This window comes from Rissa tridactyla, chromosome 6 (assembly GCF_028500815.1).
Source record: "Rissa tridactyla isolate bRisTri1 chromosome 6, bRisTri1.patW.cur.20221130, whole genome shotgun sequence".
Taxonomy (NCBI): Eukaryota; Metazoa; Chordata; class Aves; order Charadriiformes; family Laridae; genus Rissa; species Rissa tridactyla.
In genome coordinates, this window is record NC_071471.1 from 59,077,664 (window position 1) to 59,100,744 (window position 23,081).

General features: G+C 50.0%; 1 protein-coding gene across 4 annotated transcripts in view; it reads right to left on the bottom strand.

Annotated features, from left to right (window-relative positions):
• Nucleotides 1-5,959: 5,959 nt before the first annotated feature.
• The window catches only part of NT5C2 (5'-nucleotidase, cytosolic II), a 62,839-nt gene continuing 45,717 nt past the window's right edge, over nt 5,960-23,081 (bottom strand). For all 4 annotated transcript variants that reach the window (XM_054206155.1, XM_054206156.1, XM_054206157.1 and 1 more), the window contains 15 exons: nt 19,992-20,109; nt 18,500-18,595; nt 17,077-17,168; nt 16,844-16,901; nt 15,446-15,539; nt 14,387-14,440; nt 13,132-13,215; nt 12,348-12,389; nt 11,129-11,236; nt 10,714-10,780; nt 9,868-10,038; nt 8,971-9,022; nt 8,661-8,721; nt 7,938-8,114; nt 5,960-7,716 (listed from right to left, as the gene is read on the bottom strand). In XM_054206155.1, the coding sequence (XP_054062130.1) occupies nt 7,459-7,716; nt 7,938-8,114; nt 8,661-8,721; nt 8,971-9,022; nt 9,868-10,038; nt 10,714-10,780; nt 11,129-11,236; nt 12,348-12,389; nt 13,132-13,215; nt 14,387-14,440; nt 15,446-15,539; nt 16,844-16,901; nt 17,077-17,168; nt 18,500-18,595; nt 19,992-20,109 (1,532 nt within the window). In that variant the 3' untranslated portion in view covers nt 5,960-7,458. The remainder of the gene's footprint in view (nt 7,717-7,937; nt 8,115-8,660; nt 8,722-8,970; nt 9,023-9,867; nt 10,039-10,713; nt 10,781-11,128; nt 11,237-12,347; nt 12,390-13,131; nt 13,216-14,386; nt 14,441-15,445; nt 15,540-16,843; nt 16,902-17,076; nt 17,169-18,499; nt 18,596-19,991; nt 20,110-23,081) is intronic.

Consider the following 23,081-nt stretch of genomic DNA (forward strand, 5'->3'; position numbering starts at 1 on the left):
TCCTCACGAGCATCCCGTGTAAGTATTCTACGTGATGGAGAACACAGCGCGTTCTCCAGGGCCCCTTGGAACGTGCATCTTCCTTGTGCTGAAATTACACTATCTACAGAAATCATTCCCATGCGAAAGATGTACCCTGTTTTATATGATACCTAATACACACGTCTGTGGTTTTAAAACTAGTACCTGTGTACCGGTTATCAAGTTATCCAGTGTCTGGATTACCAGTAGAAAACTGGGGCTGGGGGGCGGGGAAGGATGCTGCAGAGAGCACCTCTTGTTGTGATGCTGACTTGAGGCTTCATCCCAAAGGCGTCCGACCAGCGTTGAGGGGTTCCTGCCTTCGCGCTGGGCGCTGCCGCGTGCGAAGCTGCCACAAAGCAGAAAACCGGCGTGTGCTGAAAGGCTCGGTGTGACCCAGACCCGGGCTTGCTGCCCGCCCGCTGCCCGGCTCTGCGCCGGGGCTCTACATAGACCCAAAGAAGTACCTGGTACTGAGGGTTGGTTTGGCCCAACAGTGAAATGACGAGCTTAACTAACACCATTGAAAGCCGGGCATCTTTTCATGGCACGGAGGAGGGAGCAGCCTTCATCCTGACCTGACCAGCAGAGAGGACGAGCTCTACAGTACAAGCTGGGCTGGGACGCCGCCCTCATCCCTGCTCTGTTGTTACACTTGGTCCATCGGTTGCAGGTCTCTTGTTGGTGCAATCTCTGTGGTGGTACTGGCCTCATGCGTCGGGAGTGCAGGGGACCTGGGGCCATCCACAGCTTCCCACAGAGCCCCCCGGACAGTCCCGCTCGGTGTCTTGCCCTTGTCCTGGAGCCTGGCTTCACGCTGGGTTACGTTCCTCCATGGTTTGTTTCATGGCCGTGCCCTTGAGGCCGGGCCCAGGCGAGGGGACACTTGCTGCGAGTCCAAGGCGGTACGATTGAGCTTTTTGGTCTGTTTGTGCATATTTGCTGTTTTGTTAGATCCTAGGGAGGCCAGAGCATTCCCTAGGAGAAAGGCTGGGATGCCAGGTTATCCCAGAGCCCTTCCCTGAGCTGCAGGGATAGGAAGGGGGTGCTGGAAAGCTGCCCCCAGCCCGTGGCACGGTACAGGTGGCGGAGGGAGGTGTTTCACAGCTCGGTGGTACTAAATTCAGTCAAAGTGACAACCTTGTTGTTCTCGTTATCCCGAGGTCAAGCTCTAGAGCGTTCTGCACCTTGGAAATATGGTACTCAAAGCTGCTGGTCTTCTGTCTCCAGCTGAAAAACATCTTTCCGCCCTCTCCTGAGGTTTCTCCTTTGGGCCCTGTTTAAGCAGGGCTGATCACTGGGATCCTGCAGAGGACGGTGCCCTGGCTGCTCTCGCCCCTCCAGCGCGGATTTCTTGCTAACAAAGTGCTTGATGTTCAATCCTCCCCCAGCAGGAGAGGTTTGGTCGTTCTCAGCAGAAGCTGCCTGTCACAGAGCCGGCCTTGAGGGTTGTCCGCTCTCCTGAGCCAAACGTGCGCCCAGAGCATGCAAAGGCCGAAGGCGGCTCCGATGCTCCGGAGGTGGATTTGATGTCTCTGTTGTCTTCTCCTCCGGGAAGCAGCGCGGCAGTTGGTTGGTAGCAGGGCTTGTCAGGAAGGAAGGGCTTGTCCCAGCATTTAGTGCTTGGCGGAGCAGTGCAGCATCCCATTTCAGCTGTTTGGAGACGGCAGAGCTTTATAAAAGGAGGTGGGGTTTTTTGGCCTCTGGGCATCACTGTTGTACTAAATCCTTCCAAATTCAAGTGACAAACGTGTAGGTTCCAGATGAGTAGCCTGGATCATAGACCTTTAGTCGGAAGTGCCAATAGTGAATGTTTTCTGGATTCGCCCAAAGATCAGTGTGGGAGCATGGAGGGGACGCCCGGTGAGCTCCTCTGTTCACGTGAGTGACAGACTGGCCGTGCCTCGATCGGCTCTCGCGTCATCCCTGCTTTCAAGTCTCAGGTCCCAGCAGGCTGGGCCGGGCCGGTTTGGCCGGCGGGTTTTTCCCCAGGGTACGTGCTCTGTCCTTCTGCATCATCGCGCTGGTTTGGATTCAGCAGCGTGGGTTTCTGTGGCTGCGGCTCTTGCATCGGCCGTGGCTGTTCCGCTGCTCTTCGGGCTGTGGTTTGGTGCGTGTTCAGGAAGGCGAGAAGGAGTTGCAGCAGTCGGGACCGGGCGATGCTGCGGCTGTCCTGTCTTCATTCCTCACGCTAAGGGTAGGAGATGCTGCTCAAGGACTTGCTTCCCTCTCTCTTCCTTGCAGACCACGTGAAATTTGGAGAGGGGAAACCCACCAGGACCCCAGCACTAGTGCTCCGGTCCCGTTTGATCCATGTTCTCCCGACGCAAGGGTGGTTTACAAGCAGTTCAGGGTCAGGCCCTGCTGAGGGACCTCAGAGCTCTTGGCGTGTGCTTTCTCCAGCACACGCGGCTGCAGAGCCACCTTGGTACCTGAATCACGGGGTAGATGCCCAGATGCCAAACACATTGAATTGGAAAACCGAAGTACTTGAGAAGCGGTTCCTGGAAGCCGTGAGCAGCTGGTGCTCGGCAGCCGGAGGTCTCACACCAAACCTTTCTCCTGCGGTCGGGTCCTTCCTGGCTGCCCCGAGCCCCCTCCCGGCCACTGCTGGCCCGGGCTCGGTCCCGCTGGCTCAGCATCGCCGGGGCTCTCCCTCCGCAGGGCATTTTGGTGGCAATCTGAACCCGCTGAGCCACCTCCAGCAGCTCTTCCCCGTGTCTTATTTGCCATCGTACGTGGTCTTTGCGAATTGTATCATATTGTACATGACTTCGGGTTTCCAGAGTTGTAGTATTCTGACTACAGTATTTCCATGTGTGTACATAAACCTGAATAAGCACAACTGAAATCCTGAATGAAGTGTATACGTTTCATATACTGATTGTCATATGAATGAATTTTATAATTATTCCAATTTTGTTGTAGATTTCCAATCTTTCCTATTTATTTTGTACCAGATTTATTTGTATATTTTGTGATTTTGTTTAAAAGCATTTTGTTTATTTCTATTCTTTTTAGATAAATGATGATTTTTTTTCTGTTGAACATTCCAGTTTATGCATTTTTCCCTCCTCCATGCTCCCCTCTCATTTCCAAGGGACGGATTTTTGGCATGCGGGTGGTGGGGCTGATGCCGGTGGTCCGGGACCCAGGTCCCTGCTGTTGGCACATCAGTGGTCTTCAATCTCCTCTTTAGCTGTCAAGAGCTGCGGAGAGGCCGGATCCTGTTCCCCTTAGAGCCAGGTCTTGCTCTTCGCTTTGGTGGGTCTGGGCCCGTAAGTCCTGGAGCCGGGGAGGGCTGTGCCGGTGGTTTTGCTGACCAGGAGCGGGGAAGCTGGTGGCAACAGCAAGCAGCCGAATTTCGCTTTCTGAAGTTCCTTCAAGGGCGAGGGCCTTTTTCTTCCACTAATAAAAACCCCTTATTTACACTTTCCGTATATCATGTTTGTTTGTCCGGAAGCGTAGATGCCATCTGTCTGTCCATCCGTAGTGTGTTCCTGCCAGGCGGTGTGTGACTGGGGGTCACCAACGAGGGATGTGGCGATGGTGGCTCTGTTGGATGGCAGTTGCTGGAGGAGCAAGGCTGTGCATCCCCCTGCATTATGAGGTGCCGCTGCCTGCTCCCCTGGACTTGGGACTTTGGCAGAGGAGGAGTTGTGCAGAGCCTGCAGTGGCAGGGACCTGTTTCTGAGCAGGAGAATGGGCCTGTGCTTCGTCCCCTGCCCAGCATCACGTCCAGCTCCATGCTGGCGGAGAAATGGCCGACTCTTTCCTGCGTGCCAGATACAGCCCTGCCGAGTGCCCATTTTGTCCTCCTCGCAGCCATTTACCCGGCTGCTCTCCCTGCACTGGGCTTTCTTCCTTGCTCGGCTCGAGCTGCGAAACCCTGGGCCAGAGAGTTGGGCAACGTCTGCGCCAGCCTTGTGGGGGTTTTGCTGCACCTCTGTCCCTGTCCCTGCGCTGCAGGGTGGCCCCATCCCCCTGGACCTCGCTACCAGCAGGATGGGGAGAGTGGCAGGTCCCATGGGGACATCTGCTCCCCAGCGTGTGCCCGTCCCTGGCAGCAGTGGACGACAGTGGGATGTTGCAAGCAGGGTGTAAGTAGAGTTAACGTGAAGGCCGCCTTCAGAGCTGTCTGATGGTGAAGAGGAGCAGGGCAGAAGAGCCGGGTCCCTGCGGGGAGCTGAGATGGATGTTGGCTGCCCAGGTCCCGGCTGCCATTTTTGTTCTCCACAAAATGTCTGCAGGGCTGTGGCTAAGGGCAGAGTCAGCCTCGGGCTCCTGGCCCCTGGTAGATTTTTGCTCAGTGCAGCCCCTGTGAGCCCCCTCGGTCCCTGCAGAGCAGCGAGGGTGGGCGGCTGCTGGGGCAATTGGAATCCAGGCCAGGGAGTGCTCAGGGCAGGGGGTGAGGCCTGTCCCAGGGCTCACCTGGCTCCCACCGTGGCCGTCCCTTGGGATGGGAAACCGCGGGGAGAGCGGCAGGAGCCTCGCAGCAGCTGCGGCTCTCACTGGCTTTTCCTGTGGGCTCTGCAGAGCGGCTGCAGACACGGGTATTGCCAGGCCACCGGCTGCTAGAGGCGCAGGCAGCTGCCTGCCAGCGGTGAGGGCTGGAAAACAGGGCTACGACCATGTCCCCTCTGCCAGCCGGGGCAAGAGGCTTTGCCCTGGCTCTTGCTTGGTGGTTTCTTACTGCACCACCATCGCGGAGGCAGGGCAGGAGGGGCAGAGGGGCACAGGGCTGGGCAGAGAGCAGCGCTTCTGTCCGTCAGGCTCTGCCCGCCGCTTTCCCACCATCAAGTGAGGGTCAAATACTTTCCATTGCTCCAGCCTTGAAGAGTCTTCTCCCCATCGCAGTCAGAAATAGCCCTGGGCTGGGAGTGAGCTATTTGTGGCGACCGGTTAGGAAGGAGGAATGCACGGAGCTCCCCAGACCTCCCCTCCTGCAGCCGCACGCCCTCCCAGCTGCTGAGCTAAAGCTGAAAAAATTCAAGTGGCTATACTTGGAGAAATGAGGTTTAAACATAGCAAAGCCCAGCATGGCCTTTAGTGAAAGGGCTCGGGAACAGCTCCCTCAGACCCTTCCTGCAGCCAACCTCCCTGTGGGTACGCGTTAGCTGCTCTCCAGCCCCCAAAATCAATGAGTCAGGGCCCCAGTGCTGGGTTTGGGGCTTTTAGCAGTCCCTGAAGCATCGGCTGTTGATTGTTGGCCGCCATCTGCAGCTGTTTACTGTTGCTTTTCCATTTGGCACTTTGGGCCCTGGGTACTGAATATCCTTCGGTGGTAGCTCTGATAGCGGGGCCTCATCTGCCCTGGTTTGGTTGATACGAGGGTTTGTTCATAGGCGGTGGGCTGTCCCCAGGGCTGTCCCTGTTTTGGCCGGGCGCAGGGTACGTACAGCTTTCGGCGAGGCCGGACAGTGCTGTCGCTGTGGCAGCACTGGCCTTCCCCGGCTTGTTCTCTGTTTAATCCGTTTTCCAGCGCCTGGGGAGCGTGGGCCGTGCTGTACCACCCTGGGCACCGGTCACGCCTTGTGGAGAGCGGCTTTTGGTTATGCCTGTGGGAAACAGCCCCGGAAAGGCGCAGTGTTGGAGGTAGTGGCAGGGTGGGGGGGGTTGCCCTTTCCGCCATGGAAGAGCCCCTCCTCACTCTCTGAATCCAGGCCAAAATCTTTCTCTGTCTCCCCGTGTCTCCTGCCTGAAGCTGGTGGGGATAACAAAAGCCTCATGCCCCCCCCATCGCTTCCTGCCCCCCTGTCCCCAGACAAGCCCTGAAACAACCACTGCTCGCCCGGGCTTCACACAGACAATTCCCAGAGCTGCTTCCCTTGCCCTCAGCACCCGTCCCGCTGGGACCCCCACAGACCCGTCCCGGCTCTCCCTGCCACCCCCGGCACAGCCCTCATCATCTCAGCGACGCGCCACAAAGCACCAGGCATTTCTTAGAAACATCATCATTTATTGACTTGAACAACTGCCACAACAGCAGCAGCGTTTCCTGCTCAGATGTTGGTGGCATGGTTTTTCTTTTTTTTTTATTTTCTCCTAAGGTACTTTAAAATGGAAAAAAAAAAAAAAAAGATTAAATGAGTTTATGGTACTGAAACAACAGTCGAATTTGTTACAAGAGGGCCCTCGTAATCCCTTCACAGCGAACGGCACAGGCTGGAGTAAGGGGGGCTGCGCCCACAACACGAAGGAGAATCGCAGGGCACTGCTGCCCAGCTGCATGCCGGCCCCACGCCTTCCCTGGGCTGGCTTTCAGGCACAAGGACTGCTTGCCCATCCCCACAGCGCACCCTCGGCCACCCCCGTCCCCACATGGCAGCCCGCAGCCATCGCTCTCCTTGGCTGGGGACGCAGCTTTGTCCACCGCAGCCTGCCATGAGCCAGGCCAAAGACAAGGGCGGCTGCGGACTGGAGTTTCCAGACTGGCCCCGTGGCACGTGCTGTTTCCTAGTTTAGGGCAGACACGCGTGGCCCGCAGCACGCTGGAATAATAACCCCTTTCACTCCAGATGGTGGCTGGGTTTGTCTTTGGGATGCTTCACTTTCTTAAAGCTGAGCGAACAGAAAGGTCAGTAACAGGCAGCAGGAAAACAAACCAACTAACGTAACGCTAAAGCAGTAGCTTCAAGCTCCTGGGTTAATATTTACTGCTGAAACTACAGGAGCGGAGAACACAGTGTGTGGCTCAGCTGTTTGAGAAACGCGTTGGAAATCATGCATCACATGCCGGTGATGAAAGAGAGCTTTGGAACACTGGGAGAGGATAACAAGCGCCTACAAGCCGAAACGTGTACAGCTGCAGATATGCAAGAGCTGGAATCCCACCGCCATCTGTGATGGCCGGAGGAATCGAACCACTCACACAGAGAAACTCACGCCAAGCAGAAGGTGAACTGAGTGCTGGAAGCTGCGGCAACACCCTGGCTAACACGGGGAGGGGGGAGTTTGTAACCCGCCAGCAGAGGGTTAAGGGCAGCAACCCAACGGGCAGGAGAATTCGGATCATTTTGTCTCCTGCAGGGCCCAGCACATCCCTTCCTTCTCCACAGCAAATGTAACAAATGGCAAAAACCGTTCACAGGACGCCGTTCAAATGACCATCAAATGAAACACAACGTGGGAAAGGGAGAAACATGCAGCATCCCTAAATGTAATGGGAGCAGCATGACAGCACAGGCGGGCAGGCCGACCTGAATGCACCACCCAGGCAGAACCCATCAGCTTTTTGAACCATCTGCAAAACCGAAAACAAGGGTCTCCTCCTAATTAGTGTTAATTTGTTAAAAGTTTCCGAACACTTTCAAAATGTGCCTTTGCAAGAATCAACACCCCCCCAACCCATCACCCCAAGGGCCCCAACAAAGGAATTCGCTCCTGATCACTGCTAGAGTCACGGTCTGTCTTCAGAGATGCTTTGCTTTTTCCTTCTTATTCCTCCTCTTCTTCCTCCTCTTCTTCCTCCTCTTCCTCTTCCTCATCGTCATCTTCATCGTGGCAATGTGTGATTTCCTGAGGTGCCTGGGGGAAGAGGTTGGGCGGTTTGATCTCACTGATGGAACGGGTCAGCTGATGCCGCTTGTAGTCAGAATCTTTAAAATCCACTGAGCTGCGATTGCGCGTGGCCATCGGCGACTCCTTCTCATTGATGTCGACGTGTGTGTGCTCTACCGTGGACTCGTGTGGCATCTACAAATGTAAGAGAGAGAGGAGATGACAAGGGGTGTCCCAGTCCCTGAGACAGATGGAGAGCGAACTCCAGAACGGGACCCTTTGGCCCACAGTGCACCAAATGCCACCCAGCCCTCCAAGGTGCCGTTCCCATTGCTGGCGGGTTGTGGAAGTGTTAACGAACGCAAGCGCAGGCACCTTTGGGACCCGTGCCCGCCTCCCCGGGGTCTGCAACTCACCAGGACGTGGGCGGCTCTGAAGAGGTAGCTGAAGGGGTAGTAGAGGAGGTTGATGAAGGAGGCTGCATAGAGATCAGCGTAGCGCATCACCTGGCTGGCAAACAGGGTCTGCCGAGAGCCGCTGCGGAAGAGGCTCCCCATCATCCCGTAGCACATGTCCATGTCGTGGGTCACTTTCTACGAGCAAAGGGCAGGTTAGATCCTGGGCCGGGCAGGCAGCAGCGCGGAGCCACGACAACACTGAAGTGGAGCGCACTGAGGGCTGGGGGCTACATGAGATCTGTAAGGATCTCCAGCAAAGCTTTCCGTGCTCGTATCCCGCGGCATCAGAGCACAGCCAAGTCCCAGCTAACGGAGAGGAAGGCAGCAGCGGGCTCAGGGCCAGCACCTGCCCCAGGCTGGCACCCCAGCGCTGGCTGAACCACAGGCTACAGCCCCTCCAAGCTTGCGTGTGGCAGCGCCCCGTTCTGGAGCAGTGAGCACCGTCAGTCAGTGCTGCTGTGTGCATGAGGAAGGAGACCCTATTCCAGACCAGGCTGCCTTTTAGGAATGCCAGTGACACCAGTGAGCTGAGAAGCTCCTCCGTTTTGCATCCACAAAGACAGAACGGCTTTGCCAAGCCTGCCGTGCCCACCCAAAGGCAGAGCAAAGCATTTCAGCGGGGCTGGGCTGTCAAGCCCGTTGGGATCCAAAAGGATGAAAAGGGATTTTTATGATTGGTACCTTAATGCGTCTCTGGATGGAGCTGATGTCAGGGCGTTCATTGCTGCTACTGTCCAGATGCCTAGTTACAGGCGAGAAGGTAAATACATGGTGTGAAAAGCCTTTCAGAACCAGATGCTGTGGGATGGGGGCTCGGGGGAGGGAGGCTGGTCTGGAGGGGAGGGTTGGTGTTGTGGGCAGAGCCCAGGCCTGAGTCAAAGCTCCGGCAGCAGTGCCACTAACCCAACCCCAAGGTTTCATCAGAGCCACTCATTAGCTGTCATTAGGCTGGGAGAGGCAGCATGAAAGTTGTCACTGGTTGAACACTCACTTGTATAGCTCGGCCAAGAAAATGTCCAGACTCTGCAGCTCTTCAAAAAGGGCTAGAAAATCCAGAAAAGAAAAGGAAAAAAGGTAAGTTTAAACTCTCGAAATGAAAAGGGCTGAAAGCAAACCCACTATCCTGCCCGCTCCCCTGGCATGGCATGGGGAGCGCTGCCTCAAGAAGCGTGGCATCTCACTGCCCAGGGAGAGGGTTCAATCGTGCTCTGTGCCACTGGCAGAGCTTTGGGCTTGGTTTCTGGTTGCCCCTTTTGTTTTTGAGGCTGAACCTTCACAGCCCTCACCAAAACCTTCCAACCAGATATGGGGCAACTGGCATAACCACCAGACCTATTTACACACCAAAGGGCAAACCTGGGAGAAAAGCAGTAGCACTGGAGGATGGGAAACACACAGCGCTTTGGCAGCAGCACAGCAGAGGGAGCAGGAGGAAGGAGGAGGAAGCAGCTGGTGAGCAGGGACTCTCTGCAGATGGGAGAGCAGTCATGGCTCTGGCATTACAGGGAGAATAACCCAGGTGTCTTGTCAGATACTTTCTACCAGAGAAGCCACGGCTCCATACGGGCAGAGGAAGAGGAGTTTTGGGGCAGGGTTATGGATGAGGAACAACTCAACCCCACCCAGCTGTAGCTTCTTCCCCGTCCAAGTCAGCGCGTGGCTGATCACATGCAGGTGGCCCGGGAAAGGGCACACGAAAGGACTGGGACCCCGAGGGCAGCCCACGGAGAGCTGCCCCAGCTCCTGCCACCAACACCCCGACCCAGGGAAAAAGGGCCAAAAGCAGAAGCAGCAAGAAAAGGTGATCTCTCCCCTGCACCCCTACTCAGGGGTGCAGCACCAGGCAAGCAAGAGCAAAGCCTGGCCTGGGGTTTGCCCAGCTGCTGACCGCTTTTGTCTGTCCAAACGTGCAGCTCCTGCGCCAGCTCGGGGATCACCAGGAAGGTCCTCCAGCCCTGGCGCTTCTTGGATTTGAGGATGTCTCCAAAGATATGGTCTCCGATGTACAAGATATCCTTCCCTTTGGCCCCCAGCAGGTCACAGACTGTGTCCGAAGAGCCTGAGAGAAGAATGGCGTAGCTCATAACTGGGAGCCAAAAGTAAACGTGTGGCTCATTTCAGAGGGACAGGGTTAGGAACAGACAGGTGCATTTTCCTCCCAGAAACCCCCACTAATAAATGTACAAGCCCTGCTTGGCCATGGCAGCACGGGGCACTGCTCACCCACCTGGGAGTTCACACAGGGGCAGCTTTGCCCACACCCCCCTCAACATGAATGGCAGCAGGAGAGGGGCTATGCTGCCTCCCACCCCATGTAAGAGTAATGGATCCCTGGGCATCACAGACAGCCCTGGGCATCCACCCGCTGCCCTGGCCTGGCTCAGGGGACCCTCCAAGCCCGGTCACACTGGTGGCAGCACTGTAAGGACAGCTGAAAACATTGCATTGCGTCAGCTGCAGTTCCCCCTCTACCACAAGCTCTGCAATGGCATTTCCCAGACCCTCCCTGGCAAGGAAGAAAAGGGCGTTTGAGGAGGAATGGGTCCGTTTCTTCCCTGCATTAGGCAGCGATGATGATGGAGTGCTGGTGCAGTGTGCAGAGGGCACAGTACAATGCGCTTCGGGAAACAACCTTGCCTAGCGCCTGGCACAAGCCCTCTCACAGCCGGAGTGGCTAAAGGCCAGGAGGGCATGTCAGAGCCACTCCATAGGACAAGAAAGGTTCCTGCCTCACCTCCTGAGTACACAATGCCGTGCTGCAGCGGGCCAGTGTAGGTACCAATCTTCAGCTTCCCGGTCACCTGAGGAAGGAGACATTGCGTTAGTACAGAACAGCTGATGGTCTGGGTCTTTTCTGTCCTATTGATAGTTTACTCTGTCTCTCCCTCACTCCCAGGCAGCCTAGAGGTGGCTTTCCACGTTCTTTTCCTATTGCCACCTGTGGTATGTTAGGGTAGCCAGCAAAGCCTCCAGCTCTGCTGTGCCCCAGGTGATGGGGATGCTCAGGAATCACTAAGAGGAGAAGCCATCCCACCATCTCCAAGGCAGGTGCTGTCTAAACACTGTGTTGCCCATTGCCACTAAGAGACACCACACGGGAGGTGCACAAGCCCTTCCAGCCGTAGGGCTACCCTCCATGTGCCACTCACTGTGTCCACCTGCCGCAACACAGTGCCCTCCCCAAAGAAGAGGGGTTTTCGCGCATCCACCAGGATCAGGTCGAAGTAGGACTGCCACGGCCGGTGGGCGCTCCCAGGCTGCAAAGGCAAAAACAAACCCCAGAGTCAGGCACAACACAATCAACCACCAGGGAGTTTAACCGGAGCGTCTTTGTCCACAGCTATGACCCTGTGACATTGCTGTTCATCAAAATCCCCTAGCTCTTGCCTCCTGTGGTACGATGCTGGGTTCCCAGTGCCATTTCCTAAAGCACTCCCCTTTTGCGGCAAGCCCATCCCAACCCAGCCTAGCAGTGAGGACTGAGGACGTGGTGTGAGACAGGAGTACTGCACTGAACATCCATGGCACAGCACAGCTGTCGCGTAAAGAGATGCTGTAAATGACACTGCTGTCACTGTTTCTGAAGGTGACATCCTGCGCAGATCCACACACGTGCGACTTCACGGCTTCAGCCTTACAAGGCCACGCTGGTACATTTGCAAACAGTGGGAAAATGTCTGGGCTCTATTCCACAGGGCACGGCTTTGAATCACAGCCCTGCCCAAAGGACACTGGGCATTCATGAGCCCTTTCTGCTCCATGTTTCCACTCTTTCTGAGATCAAGACCACAGCAAGGAGTTTTTTGAGCTATCACAGTGTGAAAACACATCTTTTGAGTGTGAGAGAGCCTACCACCAGGAGACTGAGAAAGCAGTATAAATTCAGCTCATAAGCTTCTCTTCAAAAGTTGCAGGGCTGAGTTTTGACCTCAGAAAACCAGAAAAAGCATGACTAAAACTTTTGGAGTCACCATAGTGATGGTGATTTATGGCACAACCAGCCATAAATGTTTCTGCTGTTTTATAAAACTCCCTCGATCAAGGTTTTTTTTAACAAGACCTAAAAACTTGTGCAAGATTTCTAAGAAATGTGGTTGCAAAATGCCACAGTTAAAATGGGTTATCACTAAAATAATGTTATCATTAACACAGATTATTGTTTCAGACCAGATGATGCCTCTTTTCTTTTTGTTATATTGTATTTGCTTTGATCCCATTCAGATAGGACACAAAACACCAAGTGTGTTTTAACCAGATTAAAGCAACTAATCCCATGCAGCCGATGAAGCAGGATTAAAATGCTTTCCAGCTGCACAGATAATTAGGCACATCATTTTCTATTGGAACTGCAGTCTAGAAATCACATACCTTTGGTCCATGTGGAAAGTCAAACAAGTAAGTCATAATTTTCTGAAAAACAGAAAGAAAGTATTCAAAGATGCAGTTTTAAACGCACATTTGTTAGTTTATAGAATCATACTTCTCTGCTTTTACCTTTTCAGGTTACAGAACATTATTTTCAGGATTTACACGAAAGTCAGCATAAGATTTGGAGATAAAATGAATGGATGGAATTTAACGTGACAGGAATTAAACCAATAATTTTCAGAATCAAGGAACACATTTGCCTCAGAGATCTGCACACTGCATCAGGTATATCGTGCAATGCTTTAAAATGGCATATAAATCTTTGGATTAGCAGTGTTGCAACATCCTGACATTTACCTGGAGTTGAAGTAGCCGTGTTTATTCCTACAGCGCAGCTGACAGCTCTTGCTGGCTCTTAGGCTTCTCCAGGGCCGTGGCTTTGCTGACCTGTCTGTACTCAGACTATCTCACTTGGAAGTTCTCCATTTTAAAGGATGCTGAAATCTAAAATGAGTATCACTTTCTCTTTCAGCCTTTTAATTGCTGAGGAACTGAGTGAGGCACAGAGGGACTTAAACCAGGCCCATACTAGGTCAGCAGCAGAACCGGGACTACAAAAGATGACTCGAGACCTAATCTGCATTCACCACTAAACCATCCCACACCTAGCCTAGAAAACATCCCATTCTGCACCAGAAGATGTCCTACCAAACCCCATGCCAATGAATGGCTGGCTTTTGCTTATTCCATTATATACCAACACAACAATTCAAGCAGCACTTACGTCTGTGTATTTATAGTCACTGTTTGTGACGAGAAACACCTTCCCAACTTCATTCATGCGGCTGAGCAGCAGTGGCAGCTTCCCCTGAAAGCCAAGGGACGTACAAGTCACACGCAAAAGTTACAGAGATTCATCATGGGCAAAAGCACTCTCAACTATGATCCCACCAGACAAAACAATGCAATTCAAACCATCAAGCAAGCAAACTCATGTGTTTTGCACTGGCCGGAGCCAGGAAAGCTGCTGGTTCGTCCACATTGACACCCCTCCAGAGCACAGCCCAGGGGAGGAAGGCGAGGGCTCAGCTGGGCTGCGGTGCCTTTGCCAACCACAGTGCCAGGCACCCTGTGCTGCTCCCACTGATCTGCCCCGTGCCAGGCACGCTGGAGTAGCTACCTCAGCTCCAAGTCCATTCCCGAAATGGGCCCAGAGGCAGGTGAAATCCGAGCTCACACAAGCCACAAGTTGGAGCGCATTACAATTCCAACCTCAAATTAGGGAGAATTTATTCCTAGGGCTATTTTTATTGAATCATAAATCTCAGTCCATTGCCAGAGTAGCTGATTACCTCACAGAACGGTTTCCTAAGAATTTTGCAGGCATGTAACTAGAAACAAGGTTAACTGCTTTAAAGTGATACTCTACCAGAGCGCTCATCTAAACTAAAGAATAATTATACTGCAAGTGGCCCAGAGGGGCCCTGCATACTGCAGAGAGGGCAAAAGTAAGGGAACCACTAGAGCTTGCTAAATTAGATGTGCTGAACACACATTTTGGGGCCATCAAGAGGCTGGACACTGGTCAGGATCTTTCCCTCGGTCCCTCATGGTTAAATGCATGTAACCTTTTTTTTGGATGGATAAGAAATACTTCTGTCTAGAAAGATGTTCACCTCTTCCTTTTTAAAAAGAGGTCTTTCTCTTGGAGAGAAACCATGGGCAGAGAACATAGTTGCTTTCACCACCAAAAGAAACAACACGAGGCTTGCCAGCGTATTCACCTGTGTCCTGTGATAACATTTCCTCTGGCTTTTATATTTTAGGTAAAAAACGTGCACGTGAATAGGAAATCATGTGGATCACTGGCTCAGAATAAAGGCTGCGTCCGAACTTTCCACTTTGTCTTTGGTTATTACAATAGAAATCACAGCGTTATCTGTTTTGTGACTTAGTAAAGCAAATCAGCATGTTTATTTCTTGCCTGCTTACTCAGTACAGAATGTCACACAGCACAAGTAAAGTAACTTCACACTTACATCTTTCACCACATACTTTTCCAGATTCTCAAGGGTCTTTTCCTTGAGCGATCCCTGAAATAGAAACAACAGAAGCCAGTGAGGTAATGGAAACTTATGATGTAAGAGACATCAAAGTAATGCCAACTTTCACACTTTAAAATGCTGTGAAAGTACAAACCAGGGCGAATCTGAACCAGTGACTCTAGAGATGAGAGGCTTTGAGTAGCAGGGACCATCACAAACTCTGTGATCCATCGATTCCCTCACCATGGTAAATAATCCACTTCAACAGCATTTTAACCCTTTCAGAAGGGAATACAATAGAAACAAACAAAAAATAGATTTGCCATACCAAACAAGACAGTCAACGACCTGTCTCCAACACTGACCATAATATGCTTTACTCAAAGGTCAACTCCAACACATATCACACAACACTGCATAAGGAAAGAAAAATAGATTCCTGACTTCTGCATGGCTAAAAGGACCACCACAAGTACAAATGTGATGGTTCTCCATCCCACCCCAACAGACCTCTTGAATGAGGAAGAACAAGAGAATCAGGTCTTTAACCTGACTGTTAATGCTCACAAAATTATACTCTAAACTTGTGCACAAGTGTGTGAAAAAGATGACCTGCCTCTCCTCTCTAAATAGAGAAGAGCTGATGTATTTCTCTGCTTAATGCAGGTGCTTTTCAGATAACATAAGACGATACCAATGTAAACCATTTACAGTAAAATGCTGTTTTAATAATTACAACAATGTACAAGTTGTGGACTGTAAATGCAAATACCCTCATGGCATCACGTTCTAAAACCCATGAATTACACTACAGAAATGGCATCTGGGCACAATAAAAAGGAAGAGGAAGCCAAGACAGATATGCTCCAGTACCAGGAGGGCAGTCGAGATCTTGACTTACTCACATAGAACTGCAATTTATTATTTGCTCACTAGGCGGCAAAGCAGGGCTCTTGCCCAAAAGTGGAATAACACATCTTAACTCATGAGTTACAAACCAGTCCCTCTAACTCAGTTACAACTACAGACATCCCCAGGAGCTCTTGCAATCACCTTGTAATGAACCCAGTCAACAGCATCTCTGACGTCCTGGAACATACTCCTGAAGGACATGAAGAGGTCTCCATCTTTAAACCCAGTTTCACAGCTGTGAGGAGAAAGAGAGATTGTAGCGGCCAATCCCAGCAGGTAAGAGAAATATCAAGGAGAAAGACAGTTCAAAATGTTGTTTGGAGCTTGTGTTTTCATCTTACCATAATGGTTTCTTATTTACTACTTTACCACAGCTCACACTTGAAAGAAGGCTACAACCAGAGTTTAACGGGATCTGTGTGTTACCCAAGAACATTTGTTTAAAATTTTAGGATGCAAGTTCCTAACTGTGGGCCTGTGCCTCCATAGCACTACTACAGCTCTCTGTGACTGCAGCTCTTATTTCTCCCCACAGTATTACAAGATGGAAAAAAAAATGGGACTGTGCAGTTTGCAGCATTTCACAAAAGATGAATGGCACCGGGAAAGTAAGCACAGTGCTGCTCCTTCCCCGCCTTTCCAGGGAGGTGCCATGGAAATCAACTCAATGTAATGCTTGCTGCTAAGAGGAGGAACCACTTCTGTGTTGAACAGTTAGAGTTAACATGAGAAACTTCCTCTACTGTGGAGGTATCTTTGAGACACCCATGAGAGTTTGCATCAGGAGAAATCAAGGAGGACTAAGCAGAGCTGTATTTATTATGACAGCAATCACCACGCCTGTCCTAAGAAAGAATACTTCACCTGATGGATTGTCGGCATATACAGTTCCTCTGCTCTCAGGTAAAATCCCATTAAATCTTTGCATTCCACTCAAGTAATACACAAAGATGACCCATGACATGAGTCAGCAGCCCAGCAGCATTCACGTTTGCCAGTTCAAACCGCAGCTTGTTTTTACGCTTATACCTATTTGAAAGCTAGGTAAATACTCATGCTGCACAAACAGCCTTTTACACCATACTGTGCCTGAGCATTTCACCTTTGAGGGAACAAAGTCCTCAATTATGACATGAGGGACTTGTGGTAACTGGCTGAGGAAATTTAGCCTTTCAGTTACCAGTTCAAACAAGGCTCCAATGGACATGGGTTCAAAATGAGCTGTCTGGTGCCTGTAATCATCCTGTAATAAGCGTGTGGTCTTAGAAGCTGGTCCAAATACCAGTGTCAGTCAGTATGGTGATACGGATATACCCTGTGAAGGAGACCCTCATAACCAGTTTCTGATGTACACATAGAGCATCTCATCACCACTAAATTCTCTTAACGTCAAAACAATACGAGGACTGAACTTTTCTCCACCAAAACCACTTGAGGGGCCTCCACTGATGTTAAGAACATCTCCATGTGTGCTGTATTGCTCTTTATAATAACAATCTTACTGTACCATCAGCAACTTGAACCAGAGGGAATACATACCTAGTGTACCGGTCACAGTTAGTAAAGAAATCCACTAGGCAAGCCAATAGGTAGGTCTCTGCAAAAAAACAAAGTAAGATTTTAAAACAAGGATAACATCATACAGCCAGCTAAATTTGGGCCCAGTGCCCGAAAGAAGAAAGTTCATGCAAAAAAAACCCAAAACAGATAATTGAATAATACATTAACAAAGCTTTACTTATCAGGCCTGTGTTGGCTCGTATTAGACTCACCTGGTAGATTGAATAACGTGTTCAGAATGTAAAACCTATCTGTGTCATCCCTCTGGATAAATTTATTTGGATATTGATCCCGTGTTTCAGGCCTGAGAACAGATAAGGTGGAGAAGAATGAAACCACAAAAAATAATGAGGATAAAATGTGCTGACCTGCAAAATATAGTTGTAGCTGAGTCCATTAACTAAAGTCTGTTGTGCTTTAATCAACACCCAGCTTTCCCACATGCATTCACGGCACAAGAGCAAACTGCATCCACCGGTGTTCCCATCACAGCACTGGCTCCGGCAGAGCCAGCACAAAGCCCTCATGGCTGAGTCAGCAATCCCAGCAGAGCCCGCACAGGGAAACAGAGTGGTCGAGAGTCCACAACTCGACCTTAAGCCCCATGCTGCTGGCCATGAGGGTGCCTTAAATCATCTGCACTTTCATTGTTTGCTTATCTTAAACTTTCCCCCACTTTCCATGTGTTGGTTTACACTCCCCCGCGCAGCTTTCAGCAGGGGAGTGCACGGCTGTGCTGCGGGAGGCTTGCCTGGGGCCCTCTGCAATTAATCAGCAGGGTGGCGATGACTTAAGTCATTTAATTATTCTGGTTTCCTCCATTTCTGGAGCTTCTGAAGATCACCTCTGACTCAAACAGGAACTTGAGTGCATATATAAGGGCTTTTTCTAAATTTTGGCTTCCTGATGCAAGGACTCATGGGCCTGCAATGACAAGGCTCGTCACCTTGGGGGCCCTGAGCTGGCCTGTGATTGCCTTCCATCCATCCGCCCTCACAGCAGGAATACGAGGGGATTTGATGGGACACATCAGGCATGTAGCGCTGCGGTCCCCTCTGCTTCCTAAAGCACCTTCTCTGGGGCCAGAGAAATGCAAGCAGGCAGGGAAGGCTGCAGGAAAAGGCACGCCATGCCTCACTTCTGATGCCCTCAAAGGTCAAAACCACGAAGGGACAGAGCAAGCTTGTTCCTCCCCCAAGCCAGCTCAGGCCCTCAACCTTTCTTAGCAATAGCAGTGGAGTCAATGGTCTCACAGGGCACAGGTCCTCTCTGTGCCCAGGAGCCCTTGCACAATGGCTCTGTCTTAACTGACAAGCTGCTGACGTTAAACTGTGCCAGGACAGTGAACAGCCCCTGGTTTATCCCATCAGCCCCTTCCCACAGCACATTTTCTTCTGTTCACAGCACACTACAGATGTGCCTGTGCCAGCACAGACCTTTCCTCTATAAACACCCTGGGCTGTTGTGTCTGGGACCCTCAAGGCATCCCCAGTCAGTTCTGGAGTTGCAGGAACACCAATACAGCATCTGCTGTTAGTGGAGCCCCGGTGTCTCCCTATACAATAGGTGCCCTGAGGATCAGTGACACAAAAAGGCACATTAAGTCAAAAAGAAGAGACAACAGTCAGCACTTACCCTCTGAGGAAATTAAAGCCATGTGCACACACTAGGAGGTTCCCATAAGCATCAACTTTCAACAGGTTTCCATAGTGGGTATCAAAGACCAGGCCTCTGTTAAGAAAGCAATTTAAGATATGAAGAAGCGAGTGTATTAAGCGGTGACCATTTTAATAGCAGTTCTTTCCAAATCAGCTCTAGAGCAGCTTGCTCACATGGTGTGGGGCATCAGAACAGAGTTGCTGTTACTATGCAGATGGGGTGCCTACTGTCCCTTTTACCTGGCTGCAGGTGAGCAACAAGAGCCCTGCATGGCCAGGTGAAAGGTACAGCTGATCTGCTCTCCATAGACTTGAAAACGGAACCGTTTAACCCGGCAGAAGCTTAGCTATGCACGTACCAGGGAAGACGTGGGCCTCTTCCACAGGGTCACGAATCTGACACCTGCATTTGTGGTTCCCTGACAGCCCTTTTGGGCTGCAAGGAAGAGCGAGGTATGATAAAGGAATTTCTCCTCTCTTTTTCATCGGTCTGTCACAGACAGAGCCAGATGGGGCATGAAACTACTGCACAAAATGTTTTGGATATTCCTGGTTCTGACTCCAAGAAAACTCTCTCTCGCTTATCTAGTAGCTTGCATCTGGAGAATGCAGCTTTCCCAGAGACATCCCTTCCGTCCCCTCCCTGGGATGAAGGCAGTGGATTTAATGGAGTCTTCATCACAGGTTTGTGAAGGGCACGGGCGCACCCAGCAACAGTCTCAGTGTAAAACATGCTGAGAGGAGGGAAAGGAGGAGGCTGCCGGACTGAAAACTGGAACAACGAGCCAACAGACCCTCTGGTCCAGGCTTTTGCAAAGAAACTCCAAAGGAATCAAAAAAGCAAAACCCAACAAAGGCACAAGTGGAAACAACTTAAAGGTGCAGGGTTAGATAAAAAGCCTTGTTTAAAACAAGCAATGTCCTTTTAACCCCTGCTACCAAAAGACAAAATATAAGAATTTAGTAACTTTGCACCATTAACTTTGCTTTCAGCCTGTCAGTCATCTAGACAAGTGAACTGGATTGGTCACACTTTCATTGTTGTTTACTGTCCACTTAATTTTCAGCATGTGTTATGCGCCAGCACACTATTAATTAAAATTATTACAGACAAACGTTCTGAGACATTCTAGCAGCCTCATGGACAGTCACGGCTCCTTCTCCCCTTCGTTTTGATTTAACTCCCAATCCAATTGTGTCTCTGCTGTCTTTGCTTTGAAAGGTTATTTTTTGACCATGTTTTCAGCAAGCCTCTTTTCTTGCACACTCCCTCTTTGCTGGCATGGATTCATGTGTGCAAAGGCCCTCCACGTACTGGAGCAGTCTGCTCCTTTCCCCATCATCTGTGGTCAACCACAGGCTTCACAGGCACAACTCTGAAAACCTGGCCTCACGTGATGCCTATGAACTTTACAGAACAAATATTCAAGGCCTCGAGCAGGCTGGGTTGGTATCTGTTAGTCATTTACCTGGTAGGGAATGCAGGATCATACACAAAATTGAGCAGCTCATGAGGGTATCCAATGGAAACTAATCTTTCTACGGTCAGGTCAAATCCAAGAGATTCGTATTCAGGGGATTTATACACTGTACCAAGATGAGATTTCAGTTAGAAAATTTGAAAACAGCTAGGGGGTTAAACAAGAAGGCAGTTAAAAATAATGTACCCGTTCGCCCTCCTCCCTCCTCCACATCACACGCTCCCTTCTTCGCTCCTGCCCTTCGCAGCCTTGGGTCCCCCAGCCCGGAGCCATGGTGGAATTAGCTCACGCTCCAGGACTGCAGCCGAGCGGAGCCGCAGTTCAGATTTCAGCAGCAGAATGCACCAGAAGAAATATCCTTCAGTTTATCGCAGCTCTCTGCATCAGGAAAAATGTTTTTCAAACTGCAGCTCCTCTCCCTGTAGTCCCTTTAGGCAGATGCATAAATGCTCCCTGTTCCACCTGCTCGGATCGGGCTTTGGTTTGCTGTGTTTTCGCAAAGCTAATGAAGAAACCAATAAATTTTGGGAACACATGTATTCATGGTTAGAAAGCCTGAAATTCATCGCTGCTGTGCTACTGTTACTGCTCTGGATACAATCCCAAAACTTAGTATTGTCTCCAGATTTCCTCTCAGGGGAATTTATGTTTGCTGCAGACTAAGTTAGCTTGAAGGTAGAGCTGTCAAGTTAACATATGATTTGTTTGTTAATAACACCATATGGTACTGTAAAAATCTGTTAGCTATTACCCTTGTGCATCAAAATGCTACTCTTTTAAGGAAGCTTACTGCTCTCACATTTCAGAGGAGCTCCTCATCTGTGACACATACCTTGGCTCAATGCAAAAGAAGTGGACTTGTTCAACTAAGTCATTCCTACCATCAGGCCTGTCTTCTTCCTGCAAATGACTTCCCATGTACTGAAAATGTTACCGCTTAATCAGATCATTAACATTTATAAAGGAAATCACTGTGTTTCTATTACAGACGGAAATCACTGTGCTTCTCTGGCAGTGTTTACATTTGCTGCATGTTGCTGTCTTAAATTGGTCCTAAGATGTAACAAGGCCAAACACAACCCTTGACTGCAATGAAGGTCACCATGGGTTCAATGGGTCAAACTGTCTCAAACACCTGAATATTTCAATTTTAGCTGAGGAAAACACAAAAATGTGCAAGTTACACAGTAAGCTTGTTAGAAGACTGACTGCTTTTCTTGAGAGACACCTATCTAGCACATCTGTGGGACTTAATATATATATATATATATAAAAATCCACATTATCTACACTGCCCAGGTAATCACCACTGTATACGTACTTTGCAATGCAAAAGCTCAACCTGAGAGGAGAAAACAAGTACATAAAATACTACAAAAACACTAAAAAGGCAAGGACTATAGAAGAAATGAGACTCTCAAAAGAGTCAGATCATAGTAACTGTGACAGAGGGCTCCTGTATCTCTTAGTAATCTAAAAAGCACCAAAATACCAAGAGTTAATTTTCCCCATTAGAACTGCAATAAGCAAACCTGTAGTGTTCTTAGATAACTAAAATCAATAAAACAGTTATCAAAATCTTCAAGCATTATTATATGATGGCAAACATCAACAACATGATACAACATTCAATGCACGTAGTCTTTTCTGTCCTTTAGGAAAGGAAGGGTTGATTGAGCTACAGATAGGAATAAGCAATCAACAAATACAGCTACTGAAGGAAGCTGTGACTGACAAAGCAATTCTGGGGAGTGAGCTAGGGTTGGAGGGAGCAAAAGGCAGTTAGGCAATGAACAACATTGTGAGAGTGACACCACAGCATCACCTGGAAAAAGGAATTCCTCTGATGCAGGACAGTAAAGGCACTTCCCAGGGAAAACGGTAATAAATACACCTGCACATACTCTCAGAAGGTGAAAGTGCTGCAAAGCTCCCCATTATGTGAAGCAGTCTCCAGTCCCCGACTCTGTCCATGAAGCTCCTGCACTCCTCATTAGTTTCCTGGGAATTTGACCACGTTACCAACTTATCCATAAAAAATCACTCCCAAACAAAACACTTCTCCAAGGAAACCCTGCTCTTTCTGAACTCACCAACTATGATGATGCTGCCTAGATAAAAATAATCTCAAGGAGCACACTGGCGTCTCCTCTGGAGAAGCAGAAGCGGTTCATGAACAGTTCCAGCAGAATCTTTCCAGGGAAACTGTAGGGCTTTCTGTTAAACCACCTGTGCATCTTGTTAACGCTCCATCAAAGAACGGTTGTGGTGGGACATGTGGCCAGCTGCTCACAAAATGCCTTCACTCAATTTCTTTCTTTCTGTATTTGCCTCTCTGTCTTAGATTTATCACTACAGACTTCTTTTTAACTCTCTGGGTCTAAGGAAACAAGGTGAAGCACCAGTAGGAAAAAGGCTGAAGAACAGGTATCAACCTCAGCCTTCATCATCCCGAGTCTCCGTTGAGGCAGTACTGCAACAGGATTAATGTGAATGTTTCTTTTGGGGGGGCAGTTATATCCCTTACCTCTCAAGCTTCTTTGACTTCTCTTTGAATAAAACTAAATGACTATCTCATTCATGCCTGAAGTACCTTCCCTATTTTTCTACCACTCCACAGTATCTGGAAAATGAGAGCCTTCTCCTTGATACATGAACTAAACAGAGACACGGGAAACTGGACTGCTGGAAACAGGAAAGGGACAATAAACATTCTCATTACCGTCATACTTACTGTTCAAGATAAACTTTCCTGTAATTAGAAACACAGCTGGGAACAGACTGAGAGCTCATTGAGCCCACCTTGACATCACCCTATACCACAGCTGCATCAATTGGTATGAGCCACAACCCCCTGACATTTCTCGTAAGCTGTGCGAATGCCTGTTTTGGTAACACGAGCTTCCGGGCAAACAAACGATCCACCTCCTTCAGATCAAGTATGAACAGGCTGGCACTGCTGCATCGACAGCAGCACGTTCAGGGAAGATGCCCCACTTGTATTCATTACTAGAGGAAAAAATCTATTTCAATATTGTACTCAGAGCTGGTCACTCTTGTATCTTGTTTACTTCGGGT